Here is a 14,727-nt window from a genome sequence, read left to right on the forward strand (position 1 = left end):
AGGTTATAAATTCAGTTTCTTTTGGGGAAGTTTCTCAGGCAAAGAAACTTACACTTTGGATACCACCATCGTTAGCTCCTAGACCTCTGATATTATGTACACTGAGCTACTAACAGCATGTTTTCATGGAAACTGGTATGTTCTATAGTACAAGCTGTGGTCAGGAAAGACAGCGAGCGCTAGAGACCCAGATCTGGGATCAAAACTCAGCTCTGGCCCTTGCTAGCAATGTCTCCTTCAACAGGTCATCTGCCCTCTTCACTCTCAGGGTCCTTCGCTAGGAAACAAGGGAAGGTCAGGAGTCAACGGGCTCGTGGTCTCTCCGGGCTCTTGGAGCCACAGACCTCCAGTCACTCCCGCTGCATCAGGCCCTTCCGGGTCCTTTTTGGAACTCAGGAACGCCTGGCTGCTTCCATAGGTGTCAGTGGATAACTCTTCCAGCTGGACACTACTGCAGATAATAGTCAGCGCCTCTGCATCCGGAGGGAGGAAAGGGCTGGCTCCCAGAGCGGAATGCTCAAATGCAGGGCTTTAACCTCTTCCCGTGCTAGAAGACAGTGTTCCCAGCTGCTGCAGCACCCTGACTACGCTGGCTTCTACGAGAACTTCTGCAGAGCGTTAAACTTGAGTTTCATGGATATGGGGCCAGGGTGGGTGGAGAATAAATGGAGCGAGGTCGGTAATGAGCGCCTCTCTCCCCGAGCGGTGGAGCTGCTCGCCTAACTACGGACTCTGAATAAACAACAGCGCTGCCTAATTAAGTTAAGCAATAATTTCCCTTTCGATACCAGGCTGCTTTATCACTTAGGGAGTAACTGTGCCTCCATCTCAGGGTTTCTTTTCTGAACAAACTTCTGAGTTTACCTCTGGGATTAAGCGTGGAGTCCATCTGCACTGATCGTCGTGCCTTAGCTTTGGCTCAAGCGGTTGCCTCTCCTGGGCTTGGCTTCCTGGGCCACTCACACTCAGCAAGACCTAGCAGCCCTCAAGCCCAAGCGCAGAAGGCGTGCAGAGTGCAGACAGCCCCTGTACCCTCAGGGCAGAAGGAATGGCATCCTGCAGGGCTTTAAACAATTAGCACTAATAGCCAGTGGGGAGTAAGGACCCACAGGGCCCAGCTGCCCCACCAGAGCAATAGCTTGAGGAAGCAAGGCACATGCGCTTTGCAGTTTTAAAGTACTGTGATAAATTATAAATGAGCTCACACCACCTTAATTATGCTTCAGTGCACAGTTCCCGGGTTGGTACATTTAGGCAGCTGCCATCAATAGTCATCTCAGAACTTTCCCATCACCGCAAACTGGAACTCGGTGCCAAATGCACAGCAGCGCCCTGGGATGACCGCTCTTAGTCCCGGTATCCTCTGGCATAGCGTCTAAGCGCCTGCATAGGCAAGCGCAAGGACCCGGGTTTGATCCGCAGTACCACAGTGCCAGCCCCGCCCCCGGGCGCTCTGAGCTGACCACAGAAACTGGCCATGGTGGCGCATGCCTGGAATCTCAGTGCTGGGGAGGCTGAAACAGGAGAAGCACTACGAGTCTGAGCTGTGTAGAGAGATCCTGTACCCAATACATAAAAAAAAAAAAAAATGAATAAAAATGAGAAGACTGGATTTTATAAGTACACATAGAGGAAAGTTGAGATGGCTGTACTACTAATTTGTAGCATTTCTTAAAGGTATCAGTTAATGTTTAAAATTTTTACTTCGACCAATTTTATATGTTAATATCTGTAATCTGAGCAACTCCATTGAAGACAGTAATGCGCAATATAACAACCACAGTTGAATACCTTTCACCTTGTTTTCACAAAATGTGTATTATTTCTAATGTCTGAGTGAAAGGAAGAAGTAGTGTTTAATTGCTTGATCGGTCTTGCATTCCTATGTCTGATAATCTGAATAACAAATTTGATGATATGAATGTGCAGTGTAACAACCACGGTTAATTTTGTATTCTTGTTTTAAAATACTGTACCATTTCTATGTTGATTTGTTTTTGTCTTTATCCTTGTTACTTGCTTTTGTTTTCTTTCCTCTTTAAAGTAAAAGTAAAAAATAAAAAAAATAGAATGGGAACCCCGTACTCAGAGAGGTGAAGGGACCTACCAAAGGCCTCAGCGCTCGGATCCAGCGCAGCCCAGGTACCAGCCCAGGCCTCCTCGATAGACTCCGAAATCAGTGTTCCTCCCTATCTATGCCAAGGCCCTAGGTGAGGGTACCCTCATACCCCAAACACATACCATTCACTGTGCTTCTAAATTCTAGAATAATCCCTGGCATGCTGGAGCTCCACACGGTAACAGAATAAAGTACAGAGTGAAAGCACCAAAGAGACAAGGCGTTGTCCTGACCCAGCTGCAAGCTGTGCCTTCTAAGACAGCACCTGCGAGATGCAGATGTGGGCCTGACACAGCACCTCCCCCTGCTGTCCTCCAGCTTGCCGGGCCCTCTGGGCAGAGGGAGCTGAGGGCCATCTCTGCCTGACGGCCCTGAAGGGAAGTTACACTACCCAGTCAATTCTGTATTTATTTTAGATAATAAGCAGCAACTTGAATGCTGCTGACATTAACCTTCAGGGCAAGAATTGGTTTTAATGGACCCCATAAAAGTTATTATTGATGGCAGCATCACTATGACCTCAGCAAAAGGCTCCACCGCTGTCGATACTGTTGAGAATTACTATTGACTAATGCAAGGCTGGGTGTGCAGGTAGAGTCAATGTTCCTGTGGCTATAGGTCACTGGGGGTTATTCTCTACTATTCTCATTTATCTGGCAAGGATCTCTGGGAAGCTGGTTGTATATCTGTGGTGGCCTCAATTGACAGCTTAAAACTCCCACTGATTCAAATGGAGAAAAGCAAAGGGCTGGGACTCTAGGATCAGAGAGACCCGAGTCCAAATCGAAGCTTTCCTGATTTACTGACTATCATGTCAGTTGGCCTCTTTGTAGCCTCGGTTTTCTCACCTGGTAAATGGGAATATCCTTGTTAGGATTAAAGGTAATTGTATATGTATAGCCATAGGGCCTCAGCACAGGCTGCTCACTTTGCTTTATTTCTGAATAGTGGTCACATGGCAGTACGTTGGCTAGTGTGTCATGTGGAATTGTGCTATGTTTTTTTCAACTTTCAAAAATTTTATTTGTTTGTTTATTTATTTGGTACAGGGTCTCTCTATACAGCTCAGATGCATAGTGATCCTCCTGTCTCAGCCTCCTGAGCTCTGGGATTATAGGTGTGTACTACCAGGAAAGCGCTTATTCTACTGAGCCATCTCCCTGGCCCCAGGTGTGCACTACCACTCCTGGTTTTGGTGGCCGACTTGGCGTGGGGCCAGCACAGCATGTGGTACTGGAGTTTGAACCTGGGCCTTGTGCTCGCCAGGCAGGCACTTAGACGGCTAAGCTATCTCCTTGGCTCGGGTTGTTTGCTGTTTTGATGGTGAGATCCAAGTTCTCATCAAAGAAGGAGAGAGCTGGGAGCAGGCTGGATATGAGAAGAAGGAGTGGAAAAGGAAGAGAGGGAGGGAAGGAGAGTGTGTGTAAAGAGTGAGAGGGAAGGAGAGACTGAAAAGAACCAGGACTCTATGATGCCTCGGATTTCCCAGCTGAGCGAGAGCGTCGTGAGCCTACGCAGTGAACAGCAGCAAGCATTCTAGGACCGCTGTCACTACCCACACCAGGGAACAGCACAGCTGTTAATGTCACTTCCCAACCGAGGCAGGCTGACAAGTGCACGGGCGCCTGAGTGGCTGGGGCCAGGAGCCCAGGTCGGCAAAGGCCACAGAGGCCAGGAGCCCTTCGTGAGGCCCACGGCTCACCTGCCTGGCCTGCTGGCCTTCTCGGAGTATAGCTGGGCTTGAAGGTCCACGGCCAGTGTGGAAATGGACGACCAAAGTCAGGGGAGTGACAGGGACTCTGACCCAGACCCCGTCCTGCCCTTGGATGGCCAGGCAGCTGTGGCTCCTGCCCTTGGGGCTGGAAGCCGGGAGGGGGCATTGTCATTGGCCGGCTCTGGCTGCTCCAGTTCACACTGCCACTGCCCACATCCCATCAAGTTTTTCAGGCTCATCAAGTATGTCCTTATCCCCATAGCAGAGAATTCCACTGTCACTCGGCTCCCAGGAACACACAGCAACATGGGCGGTGTGTGCCTTGCTCTGCCATGACGTCATGGAAAACAACCCTTTGTCACTGTGGCAGGAAGACTTCAAAAGAGTGAACAACCGCAGCATTGTGCTGCACTGAAATTTATTGGAACCACTCAGACTAGATGGAGATTCTCAAGCTGCCCAGCCCACTAGACTAGCTGTGTGGCCTACTCGGGATTCTTATGTCCTTAGGCTGTCCTCTTCATTTTCCTGTACAGTGTGACAGAAAGTCCACACCAGTATTGCAGTAGGAGCAAAGGGACCACAGGGTGACAGTGCGTGGACTCTGACAGCCATGGGTTATTAATTTCCGCTCAGGCGCCCCCATCACGTACAGCACGTAGGACCACAGGATCCCAGGTCTAGAAGGGCCTGCGGGCCACTCAGCTCGGTTGTTCTAAAAAGGCATCTGCTAGAATACTGATCCCTTCAGATGCTTGCAGAATTAAGGGTGCTTTGGTTTGAGGAAGACCACGTAGACCTTGCATTAGCACATAACCATGACATGAATATCTTAAAGGCTTTGAGCAGTTCTGTAGGAGAGAAACTAGTTTAAATTTGCATAAACCACTGTTTCTTCCTCACCTGACTATAGATACTTTTCCCCTTCATGCCTAGGGGCCATCAACATTTTCAGAACATAGGGAACGTCAATTCCACTGAAACTACTCTACAAATTAGGAAACTGAGGTCCAGAGGAAGGCGCAGGTCTCCCTGTGCCACGTGCCAAGCCAGTGATGGAGCTGGGGGTCTCCTGTCAGTGATTGAGTTGGGATTTCCTGTCCTCTAACCAGACCAAACTTCTCTGCGCCAATCACTCTGCCACCCTTGGATTTGGTGTTCTGGCTCAATGCAGTGAGGAGAGGAGGAGCTGTTGGCTCAGCTTGGACCCAGCTTGGGGGTTGGAGATGATGACACTGTCAAATTAGTGTCCCAGGCCTGGCTCTCTCCACAGCCCAGCAATTGCACCAGCTCCCTGAAGAACATGAGTCCACGGGTGACACAGTTTTGGAACTCCTGCTGCACCTGGATCTTTGAGAGTAAGGTTCCTACCTTGACCTTGGCCAGGCTTGGTCATTATCTGCTCCCTAATCTAGGACTTAGCTTTACACAGCCCAGGCATAGCCTCCTTTTGAGATTGGCCCCTCCAAGTCCTCAGCTCTGCCCTGGACCCCACCCTGCCCTTGGATGGCCAGGTAGCTGTGGCTCCTGCCCTTGGGGCTGGAAGCCGGGAGGGGGCACTGTCATCAGCCGGCTCTGGCTGCTCCAGTTCACACTGCCCTTCCCACATCCTTCTAGGGGCTCCCTCAGTGAGCGAGCTCCTGTAGACCCCCATGGGGCTTCCCAGAAATAAAAGCCTATACTGGGGACAGCGCTGTTCTGGGGTCCTGCCACTCTTCCTGAGGCTTCCATGAAGATCCCATAGGACCCTCCCGTCTCAGTGCTGTCTGTGGACAGAGGTTGGAGGTGAACCACACATGGCAGAAAGTGAGATTCCTGAGTGGCTCAGCTCCATGCAGGACTGGGCCTAGCCAGAGCTCTTCTGGAAAGACCTGCCAATAGGCTCCAAGGGGAGGCAAAAATTCTGCAACTGGCCGCTTTTCCTCCACCAAGAAGGAGGTGGGTGAACCAGCCTGCTCCCTTTCCTCCTGTGACATCCTGGGGCCCAGAAAGAACTGCAGGTGTGCAAGAGAATGGCCTGCCACCAGCACCTCCTGGGGCCACAGAAGCCAGGCCAGAACCTCACATTTTTACTTCTTAAAATTAATTCTTAATCTTTCTTTCAAATGACAAGTAATAGCTGCATATGCTTGTGGGGTACATTATGATGTTTTGGTGTGTGTACATTGTGGAATAAAAGTGCCTACCACCTCACCTAGTTTTTATTTTCTAATGTATTTGGTTGTTGCGGGGTCTCACTATGCAGCTCAGACTTGTGGTGATCCTCTTGCTTTCAGCTTCCCCAGCTCTGGGATTATAGGTGTGCGCCACTACGCTGGGACTCTGGCCGGCTCAGCCCATCCTGAGGGGTGGGACTCGCATGGCATATGGTGCCAGAGATCAAACCACAGTCCCTGCGCTTGTCTAAGCAGGCGCTGAGCTATCTTGCCGACCCTACTTATTTTTTTTTTTTTTGTGTGTGTGGCAAAAATATGTTTTACTCTTTTAGCACTTTGAAATGTACACTACTACAGACTCAGCATCTTTAATCTGAAAATCTGAAACCTCTGAGCACTATGTTAGATTTCACAGATTTTGTATTTCAAATTTCTAGACCACTGAAACCTACAAAGAAGTATTCCCAAATGTGAGTAAGTCCAATTTTCAGGTCCCAGGTCTTATTTAAGTTAAGTGACACTCAGCCTGGTTGACTGCAGTCAACATGTGTAAGAAGATGGTAAAACTCATTTCCCCTAGCTATTGTGGGCTCTGGTCAGCATCTCTAAAGCTCGAGTTCCAAGTTACCCCCAAATAATCATCTTTCATTGTAAGCCCTCTTTGGAACTTCATAAAGTACCAGGGTGGAAAAAAGTCCTGCAGAGGACCTCGGAAGGCCGAGCGCCTGGGGATGGGGGTGGCAGGAGCCCCCGTCGGCAGGAAACCCCGTCGGTAGGGCAGGGCACACACAGGAGACAGAGGACCGGCTATGGGGAGCGGCCATGAGATCCCTGGCATCCAACCAACCCCTTGGACACTGCCTTAGTCTAGACAGAAACAGCAGTGGCCCGGTCTCTGATCATGTCATCCGTGGGTGGAGATTTCACGTGACTTTTGACCACTGAGAGCAAAGTAATTTTCCACCAATTTCACCAGAGCCCCAACTATGGAACGGGAAAAATCAATGTTGCAACTAAACCTCAGGCCTCGGCGCAGGCTGGGCGCAGCCACTCGGCACTCACCGGTCTCGGTGTTCTCGTGTTCCGTGTCGGTGAGGGTGAGGTTGGAGTTGGCCCGGCTGGACAGGCAGGAGCTGCGCCCCGACCGAGTGCTCCGGCCCCACAGCCGCACAGGGTGCTCGGGCGACAGCACGGGCTCAGCCTCCAGGTCTGCGTCGGAGCCGGCGCCCAGGGAGTATCCGCAGTGGGGCAGCCCCACGTCCGGGCGGTAGAGGGTTCCGTGGGGCGGCGTCACCTCACCCAGCCCCAGCTCCCGCAGGCTGAAGTTGGCTCCTGGAAGGGGACACAGTGGTCAGCGCCTTGCCTGTCCCAGCTGTGCTGGGGGTGGGGGAGTCTGCCTGGTGGGCCTCTTTCTGCTTCTTACCCGGATGCTCTCAAGTGGTCTGGCGTTTGAACCCAGGCCGTGTGCGTCGGAGGCAAGCTTTCTACCTCCGAACTAACGCAGTTCACGGGATGCTGTCGATAAAACCCATCTTGTGCAGCCCTGCTCGGCAAGTGTCCTGTGCACCTGTACCTGTGCGGCCTTCCCTGCTGCCCCCTGCAGCTCTGGTCCCGCTGTGCAGTGCGTGTGTGGGGAGGCGACCCTGCAGGAGCAGGGCTCCGAGCTTGGAACAAAATCTGGTAGTGAGGAGAGCCTCAGCGCGCATCTGTGAAGTCCTACAGGGCGTCAGGGCTCCTTGCCAGGGGACTTGCCAGCAGTTTCGGAGCAGGACAAGCGCCTAGTCCAGGAGCCCTGTGCCGCCTGGAAGCAGAAGCTCCCTCTGGCCAGGTCAGGAGGCCTGAGCACTAGAGGGAAGAAGACGTGGACAGCGGGAGAGGAGCTGGCTCCGGACGCAGGGATAGGTTGCATCTGCACCTCTGCACACTGCAGTTCTTCTAAAACATGCCTAGCTGGAACACAGGCCACCTTGAGAACCAGAGCTCACAGTGTGGCCTGTCAGCCTCTCCTCGCCTTGCCGGCCTTCAGCGTAGCCACAGAGCGAGAGAACAGAGGTGGCAGGCAAGGCCGGGGGAGGCCAACCGGGCGGCCCTTTTGAGCTCTGGTTTTCAAGCCTGATTGTTTTCTGCCCAGATTGTGTTTTCCAGGAAAGAGTGTCCTAGCAGCGATAGGTCTCTCGAGGGTGTCAGGAAGTCCACCAGTGCCCAGGGCCGAGGCTGGGGCTGCGACTGCGACTTACCTTCCTGTCACTGGGACAAAACATCCAGCACCCACAATTTGAAGGAGGACAGGCTTACTTTGGCTCATGAAATTTGGGGGGTTTAGGGCACGGCTGGCTGGCACCAAAGCAGAACCACATGGCGGAGGTGGGGTAAGGGAAGGCCCTCATCCCACAGTAGCCAGGAAGTAGCAGGGGAAGGGGAGCTGGGCTAGGAATGCCCTGGCCATACCTGCTGCCTACCTCCACCCAGCCCCTGCTTTAGACCAGCACATGGGGCTGCAGAACTCATCCATGAGTTCTGGTGAGTGTGGTGCCCTGTGAAGCAATCCCCTTCCAAATACCTGAGTGATGCCTGGGGGGCGGGCACTTTAGGCCTAAGCCATGATACTAGGTCGAATGTGGGCAAGAGCAGTTTGTCCAGGGCTTAGGGATGGAGTAACAAGGACAGGCAGCCTTCATAGGAAACACAGCCCGCTTCACTACTCTTGCAGGTAACTCAATGTGTTTTCAGGGCCGCTTCTTTCAGGTCCTCCAGTTCCCAGGAAAGCATGGGGGATGAGGAAGAGGGAGTGCATGGTGGCTGTGGGGGTCATAGCCAGGTAGAGGGGTGAGCTACGGAGACAGACTTATAACCAGGTGGCACCTAAGTGCAAGCCAGTGCCATGGACGTTAGGCAGAATGACTGTCCCCTACAGTGAACAGTCAAATTTATTTGCTGTGGACAGCCTGGACTACGTTGATTTCTGTATGGTTTGCCCTGCACACCCTTTTAAGCAGCCAGAATCAGAGTCAGGTCTGCACCTTCGAGCTGAGATGTGTTGAGGGGGTGGGTTGAGCAGGGCAAGGCTGGGGCAGCCTTAAGGGTTTAGCATGTCTGCAGAGAGAGCCAGCCTCTCTCAGCAGACAGTCTGGGACTTACGTCATCACATGTGAGGAGTCCTCCTGGTCAGTTTGCTTTGTGACCTGTCAAGCCTCTTCCCTGAGAGTTCAGGACAGGGGTTGGCATTGCCATACTCAACATCTAGCCGTGCAACCTGGGACTGGTAATTCCCCCCCCCCCCTTCAGTGCTTTTGCCTTCATGTGGGATGATGAGAAAAGGCTTGCTAACCTTGCGGGAGTTCTGACGACACAGGATGGTCCTTTGTACACCACCATGTGTGTGCCTGTACTGGGGATGAGGATACTTCTTATTCACGATTTACAAAGACCAGGCTGAGCTCCCTTCTAAGTGAGCCCCATGTGCTTGTGCTGCCCCTCAACCCGGGCTGGTTGGGCTGCTCACAGGCAGGAACGAGCTAGAGTCAAGCTTTGAGATACTGCGTCTATTTCTCTTACCCAGACTCAGAGACAATAATCGACAGCAGCATTTATGAAGCATCTGCTCTGTGCCAGGCACTGGTGTCAAGTACATATTTTCAGTTTTCATCCCTTTATGCAGGTAAAAAAACCTGAGGGTCAGGACAATGACACAGGCAGGATTTGAATGCAGAGCTGTCTGGTGCCAGATCCTGTACTCCTAACTGCAAGCTGAGAAATGGCTGAGAGACTTTCACGGAGACCCTGAGGAAGCTCGCTCCCAGACCCAGCCTGTGGGAGGGTGGGGGCGGGAGATCACACGAAACACAATAATATCATGCTGATTTTCAAGAATGTGAAGAGATAAGAATGGATGACAGGGTGACCAATACTCGGCCAAGGTGTCCATTTGCTGTCAGAGTGGGATGAGGGCTCAGAACGCAGTGGTCTATCACTGTGGTCTCGGAGTGGCTTTGTGCATGACCTGCTCCTCCTACCTTTGTGATCGCAGGCAGATGAGGCAGCCCAGAGCTGTGGTAAGCATTACCTAACAGGTCCAATGTGTATAAATGGCCTGGCCTGGTGCTCCACTGAGCCTCTCTGTGGAGGGCGGCAGGGCAGGGAGCAGGGCAGTGTGAGCTGTCCCCACTGGAGGGGACTGCTGTTCACCATCCAGGACCCAAGGGATGCTTAGCCTCCCTGTGAGCAGAGAAATAGGAGCCCTGAAGTCCAGAGCAGTGGGTGCGGGAGCAGTGTAGCAGGCACGGGCTGTGCACAGCCGGGAAGGGAGGCAGAGCACAGAGCGGTCTAGGACAGCGACGGTGAGCCTTTTGGAGACTTCAATGATACAAATGGCCCGCTGTGGCATGTGTGCTGTAGATTCAGCACCACTGGCCTAGAAAGCAATGGCTTTGTTAGAGCTGCCCAAAGCCAGTCCAGGGGCTCAGGGTCAAGCACATGGAGTCGCCCATGGAGTGGCTCAAGAGTGGCTCCTGGGGCAAAGGGGAGTATTGTGGCTAACCCCCATGAGAGATGAGAATGGCCAGAACAGGGAAGTGGCAGAGGAAAGAAGAGGGTTGGATGCACAAGGCATCCTTAGAGAGGATGAATACACCTTGGTGACTAGCAGATGGAGGGAAAGGGCAGGGAGCCAGGGGGCAGCATAGCCTCTCCCAGATCACCAGGTTTTCAGATCTAACCACCCTAGCAGCATCTTCGTCTCTGGGCCACATGGAGTGGACATAAAGAAGATGCTAAATAAGCTTGCAGAATGAATAAATACCAAAACCGAGTATTGGTTTCCATACTCCCTTGGTGCCATTAGCCTGCTGCTGCTTAGATATGTCACCTCAATGCCCACAAGTCACTGCAGTGGGGAGCAGGTTCACATCTAGCCAGCCTGAGTCTCGGAGGACAGCACAGCTCTGGCCCCCTTATGGGAGCCTGGTTCCACCTCAGCTGTGCTAAGGGGTTGGGTGCCAGGAAGACCTAAGAGTGAGCCACAGTGCTGGCTTGCACCACAGGCAAGGCTTCCTTTCACCCCTCTGCTCGCCTTCTGGCTCATCCTCACACACAGCTCACCTGTGCGGGGCTGCTCTCCAGCCCTCTGTCCCCTACCTGCACGGCAGAACTCCTCGGCCTCCTGCGGCACCATGTCCTTGACGCGGCTGCCGTAGGCCAGGCGGGCATCCTGGTCATAGGCCTTCAGGGTCTCACTGGAACTGTAGGACTTCTGAGGTGCTTTGCCCTCCTCGCTGTCAGCAGACGAGCTGGTGTAGCGGCGCTCGGTGTCGCGGCGCCGTGTCAGCGAGCGGTAAGGCTTCCTTTCCTTCACGTCCATGGCCTCCAGCCCGCGCTCTTCCACATCCACCAACTGGGTCCTCACCACACTCAGGGCCAAGAAGTCTGGAGCTGGAAACAAAGCAAGGGGTACGCTCAGTCACCCGGAGGCAACAGCAATGCTGGGGCCCACCCAAGCAGCCAAGCGCATGGGGATGAGGCTGAGCAGGCGAAGGCACCACGCCACCGCCACCAGGCTGGCCCATGGCGGAGGGCAGTGGTACCTAGGCCTCTCCTGGTAAACCCTGCTGCTGCTGCTGAGCAGCTTTCCACTGGCTGCCCCAGCTGTTCTCCTCTGCTGGCTATCAAGGGAGTGATGACCAGGACCAGAGGCACTCTGTGTAGTCACGTTTGAGCCAGCAACTGTCTCAGCTTGTCCACACCATGTCCTACTGGGCTTGACCCTGGGCCCCAAGAGCCCCTTGGGAATCTGCACAAGGAATGGTCATATGCAGGGCCTCAGCAGTCCATGTTATCTCAAACATCATTACTGACTTCAGCCTTTTCTGGACATAGCCAAGGTACAGCCAACCAACCGGTCCTTATTACAACTCAAATTTTATACGACTGCTAGGTTATTTGCTTCTTTTCTGTTTCTCCCCACTAGCAGGTGCGTGTCCTGAGAGAAGATACCTCGCTGGTTTTGCCTACTCCTGAGCCACAGCAGGCTGGGGACATGGTAGACGCCAAGTCTACACTGTCCATGCTGGGCTCAAACTTGATATCCTTCTGTCTCAGCCTCTCGGGGTGCATAAATATTTGTTTTCTAACTAGCTCACTGGACAGGTGATAAAATAGGTTCAAAACCTCCTTTGAGATCACTCAGTTGCAAATAACAATTGGATTTCACATCTCTTTGGCTCTAAGGCCTGATTTTCTCATTCTATCTTGGTTCTGAGCCTCACAACATCCCTCCAGCTTGCCATCTCAGACCTATCGGTCTCAGCAGTGCCACCACCAACATCTGCAAGTGCAGGACTTGTCCCTGTGGCTGGGGTTGCTGTGGTGTGCAGAGGAGAGTCCTCCTCGGCGTGCTCTGCTCCTCTGGCCTGGACTGATACCCACGAGCCTTGAGCTGCAGTACTGTCTGGCTCTCTTACGTCTCCTCCAGTAGCAAGCGCAGCACCCCTGGGTCGGCACCAGGCAGAGGAGGACAGCACGTATCCTTCAGGAGCATGTAACCAAGGTCCCTCATCTTCCTGGAGGCATGCGCCTTCTCAGTTCTGGCTTTCGCTGCTCATGTTTGAGAGCCACATGGGTGCATGAGGCACTCCCTCACTTTCCTGTCTAATGAGCATAACAGCATGGCAGAAGCCTTGTCATGAACCCAGTGGATTTGGGCCCCAGGGCCTGGTCTTCTGGTGACGACAGCCTTGCAGGGCTACGCATTCGGGGTGTCCAATGTCCCCTGAGTTCTTAGGACATGCTGGAAATTTGCATGTAGATATAAAACGTATGATTTTTAAATGTCATTTTTTAAAAAACTGAAAAAGAAGTACTTTGTAGGTCAAAGGAAACACTGGGTGGGGCAGATTTGGCTGAGGCGCTAGGGCCCGAATCCCCTGGGTTCATCGCGGGGCTCTTGCCAAGCCACCACTGTGGAGGCCTGAGGCAGCCCTCTGATCTGAAGACAGTCTCCCCCTCCGAGCACCTCACTGGCCCTGTCCAGGGCAGGCTTCAGCTTGGCTCTGGTGCAAAACTTGCCTTATTAGAGAGCCCTGTAGACCACAGCACTGCAAAGGGCAGGGCTGGGGTGGCCGGGGGCGGGGATTTCTGTGGGACTGTGGATCCAAGTATCTACAGCAGGCTTCCCCTTCCCTAGTCCTCCACATTCTTCAAGGAGCACTAGCACTTGGGACATCACAGCAGGGACCCGCACCCAGGTGCTCTCCTGCCCAGGCCCTTGTGGTGAGCTGGCGGCAAAGCCAGCCTCCTAGGTATGCTGCACTTGTTGCTACAGCCAGTGAGGATGGATGAAATGGCCTTTCGATTCCCAGTTCTCAAAGGATCCCTAGAAGCTGGGCAGAGATTTGACCTGTAACACCATAAACCAAGCCATGATCAGTGCTCTTAGCCGGGCTCTGAGCTCTGCGGCCCTGAGGCCCAGCCTCCACGCCAGCTGCAGGATATGCTCCTGAGGGGAGCGCAGGGCCGCGAGAACCGGGCCGGCCTTGGACTGCAGGGCTGACCTGACTGCAGTGCACAGTAGAAAACCTTTAGCTGTGTCCCCGTGTGCACACTGGTGTGTGAGTGTGTTCACCCACATAAGATGGAAACACAAGACTCACAGCTACTGAGTCCTGACCTTCCCTACTTCACTCTCTTCCACTTTGTGTTAAAGGCTAATCACTCTCTGGACCGCTCTCACGGCCCGGTGCCGGCTTCTGACACAAAGCCCCGCTGTGGTTTGGTTCAGATGAGGTTTTGTGGCAACCCCTGCTTCTGTGCCCTCTGGCCCTCCCTTCCAAGTCCACAGTGCTGATCGCAATAAGCCCTCAATAAACGTTAATCATCATAGTCACTAATAACTCATAATAATAGTATTTACAATAATAGCTCATATGTTTTCTTTAGTACCTAATGTTTATTGTATTTACTTTTAACTGGTATTATATGTGATAATTTTTTTAATCTCTATGCCGGCCTTGTCACATATATATTACGATTATCTGCAAATTACTGGTGAGAAATTGTGAGGTTAAATATTGGGCCCGGGGTCACACAGCTCGTGCCTGGTAAGGGCCAGACTGTGCGGCAACTGCTGTGACCCAGGGGGTTGAATTGGGCGGGTGGATATGACCTCAGAATGGCCTGCAAAGCCATGTCAGGCCCTTGGCCTGCAGATGCCGTCCTGGCCACCCTGCTGCACAGTTAGGACGGGGTCCAGTCTCCTGCCAAAGCGAAGACTCTCCATCTGGACCACTTCACCGAGGTTCTCGCCGTCTGCGGCGCATCTCCTCTGGGGCTCCTGCCCATGGGCGCGAGGTAGCTCACCAGGTAGTACATTCGTGCCCGCCTCTTCCCTGGACTACAGCCTCTCAGGGGCAAGCATGGGATCCACAACTCTCGCAGAATTCTTTTCAGTGAATAAGGGAAGAAAATTGCTTGGCAGTTACTTCACTCCATATCACCAACCATAGGGAACATGGAATACTGGTGGTTCACCACAGGCTGGTGTGCATTCAATCTACCTAAGGCTCAGTTAGAGGCGCTGCTTTGATATATTCCTTTTGAATCTTCAAGGTAACTTGGGCAGAAGTATGTGTCTCTGCTAGCCAGCTGCGTGATCCTGGGGAAGCTACCTTCTCTGTGCCTCAGTTTCTCCTCTGTAAAACTCCCAGAGTTATTCTGAGGACTCAGTGTCTCAATACATGTTCCTGGTG

General features: G+C 52.8%; 1 protein-coding gene across 6 annotated transcripts in view; it reads right to left on the reverse strand.

The window, feature by feature from the left end:
• The window catches only part of Tenm4 (teneurin transmembrane protein 4), a 707,062-nt gene that overhangs the window by 359,959 nt on the left and 332,376 nt on the right, over positions 1-14,727 (reverse strand). For all 6 annotated transcript variants that reach the window (XM_023716613.1, XM_023716612.1, XM_023716611.1 and 3 more), the window contains exons 5-6: positions 11,123-11,416; positions 7,052-7,321 (exon numbers count right to left, since the gene is read on the reverse strand). In XM_023716613.1, the coding sequence (XP_023572381.1) occupies positions 7,052-7,321; positions 11,123-11,345 (493 nt within the window). In that variant the 5' untranslated portion in view covers positions 11,346-11,416. The remainder of the gene's footprint in view (positions 1-7,051; positions 7,322-11,122; positions 11,417-14,727) is intronic.

Source organism: Octodon degus, unplaced genomic scaffold, assembly GCF_000260255.1.
Source record: "Octodon degus isolate 3935 unplaced genomic scaffold, OctDeg1.0 scaffold00049, whole genome shotgun sequence".
NCBI lineage: Eukaryota > Metazoa > Chordata > Mammalia > Rodentia > Octodontidae > Octodon > Octodon degus.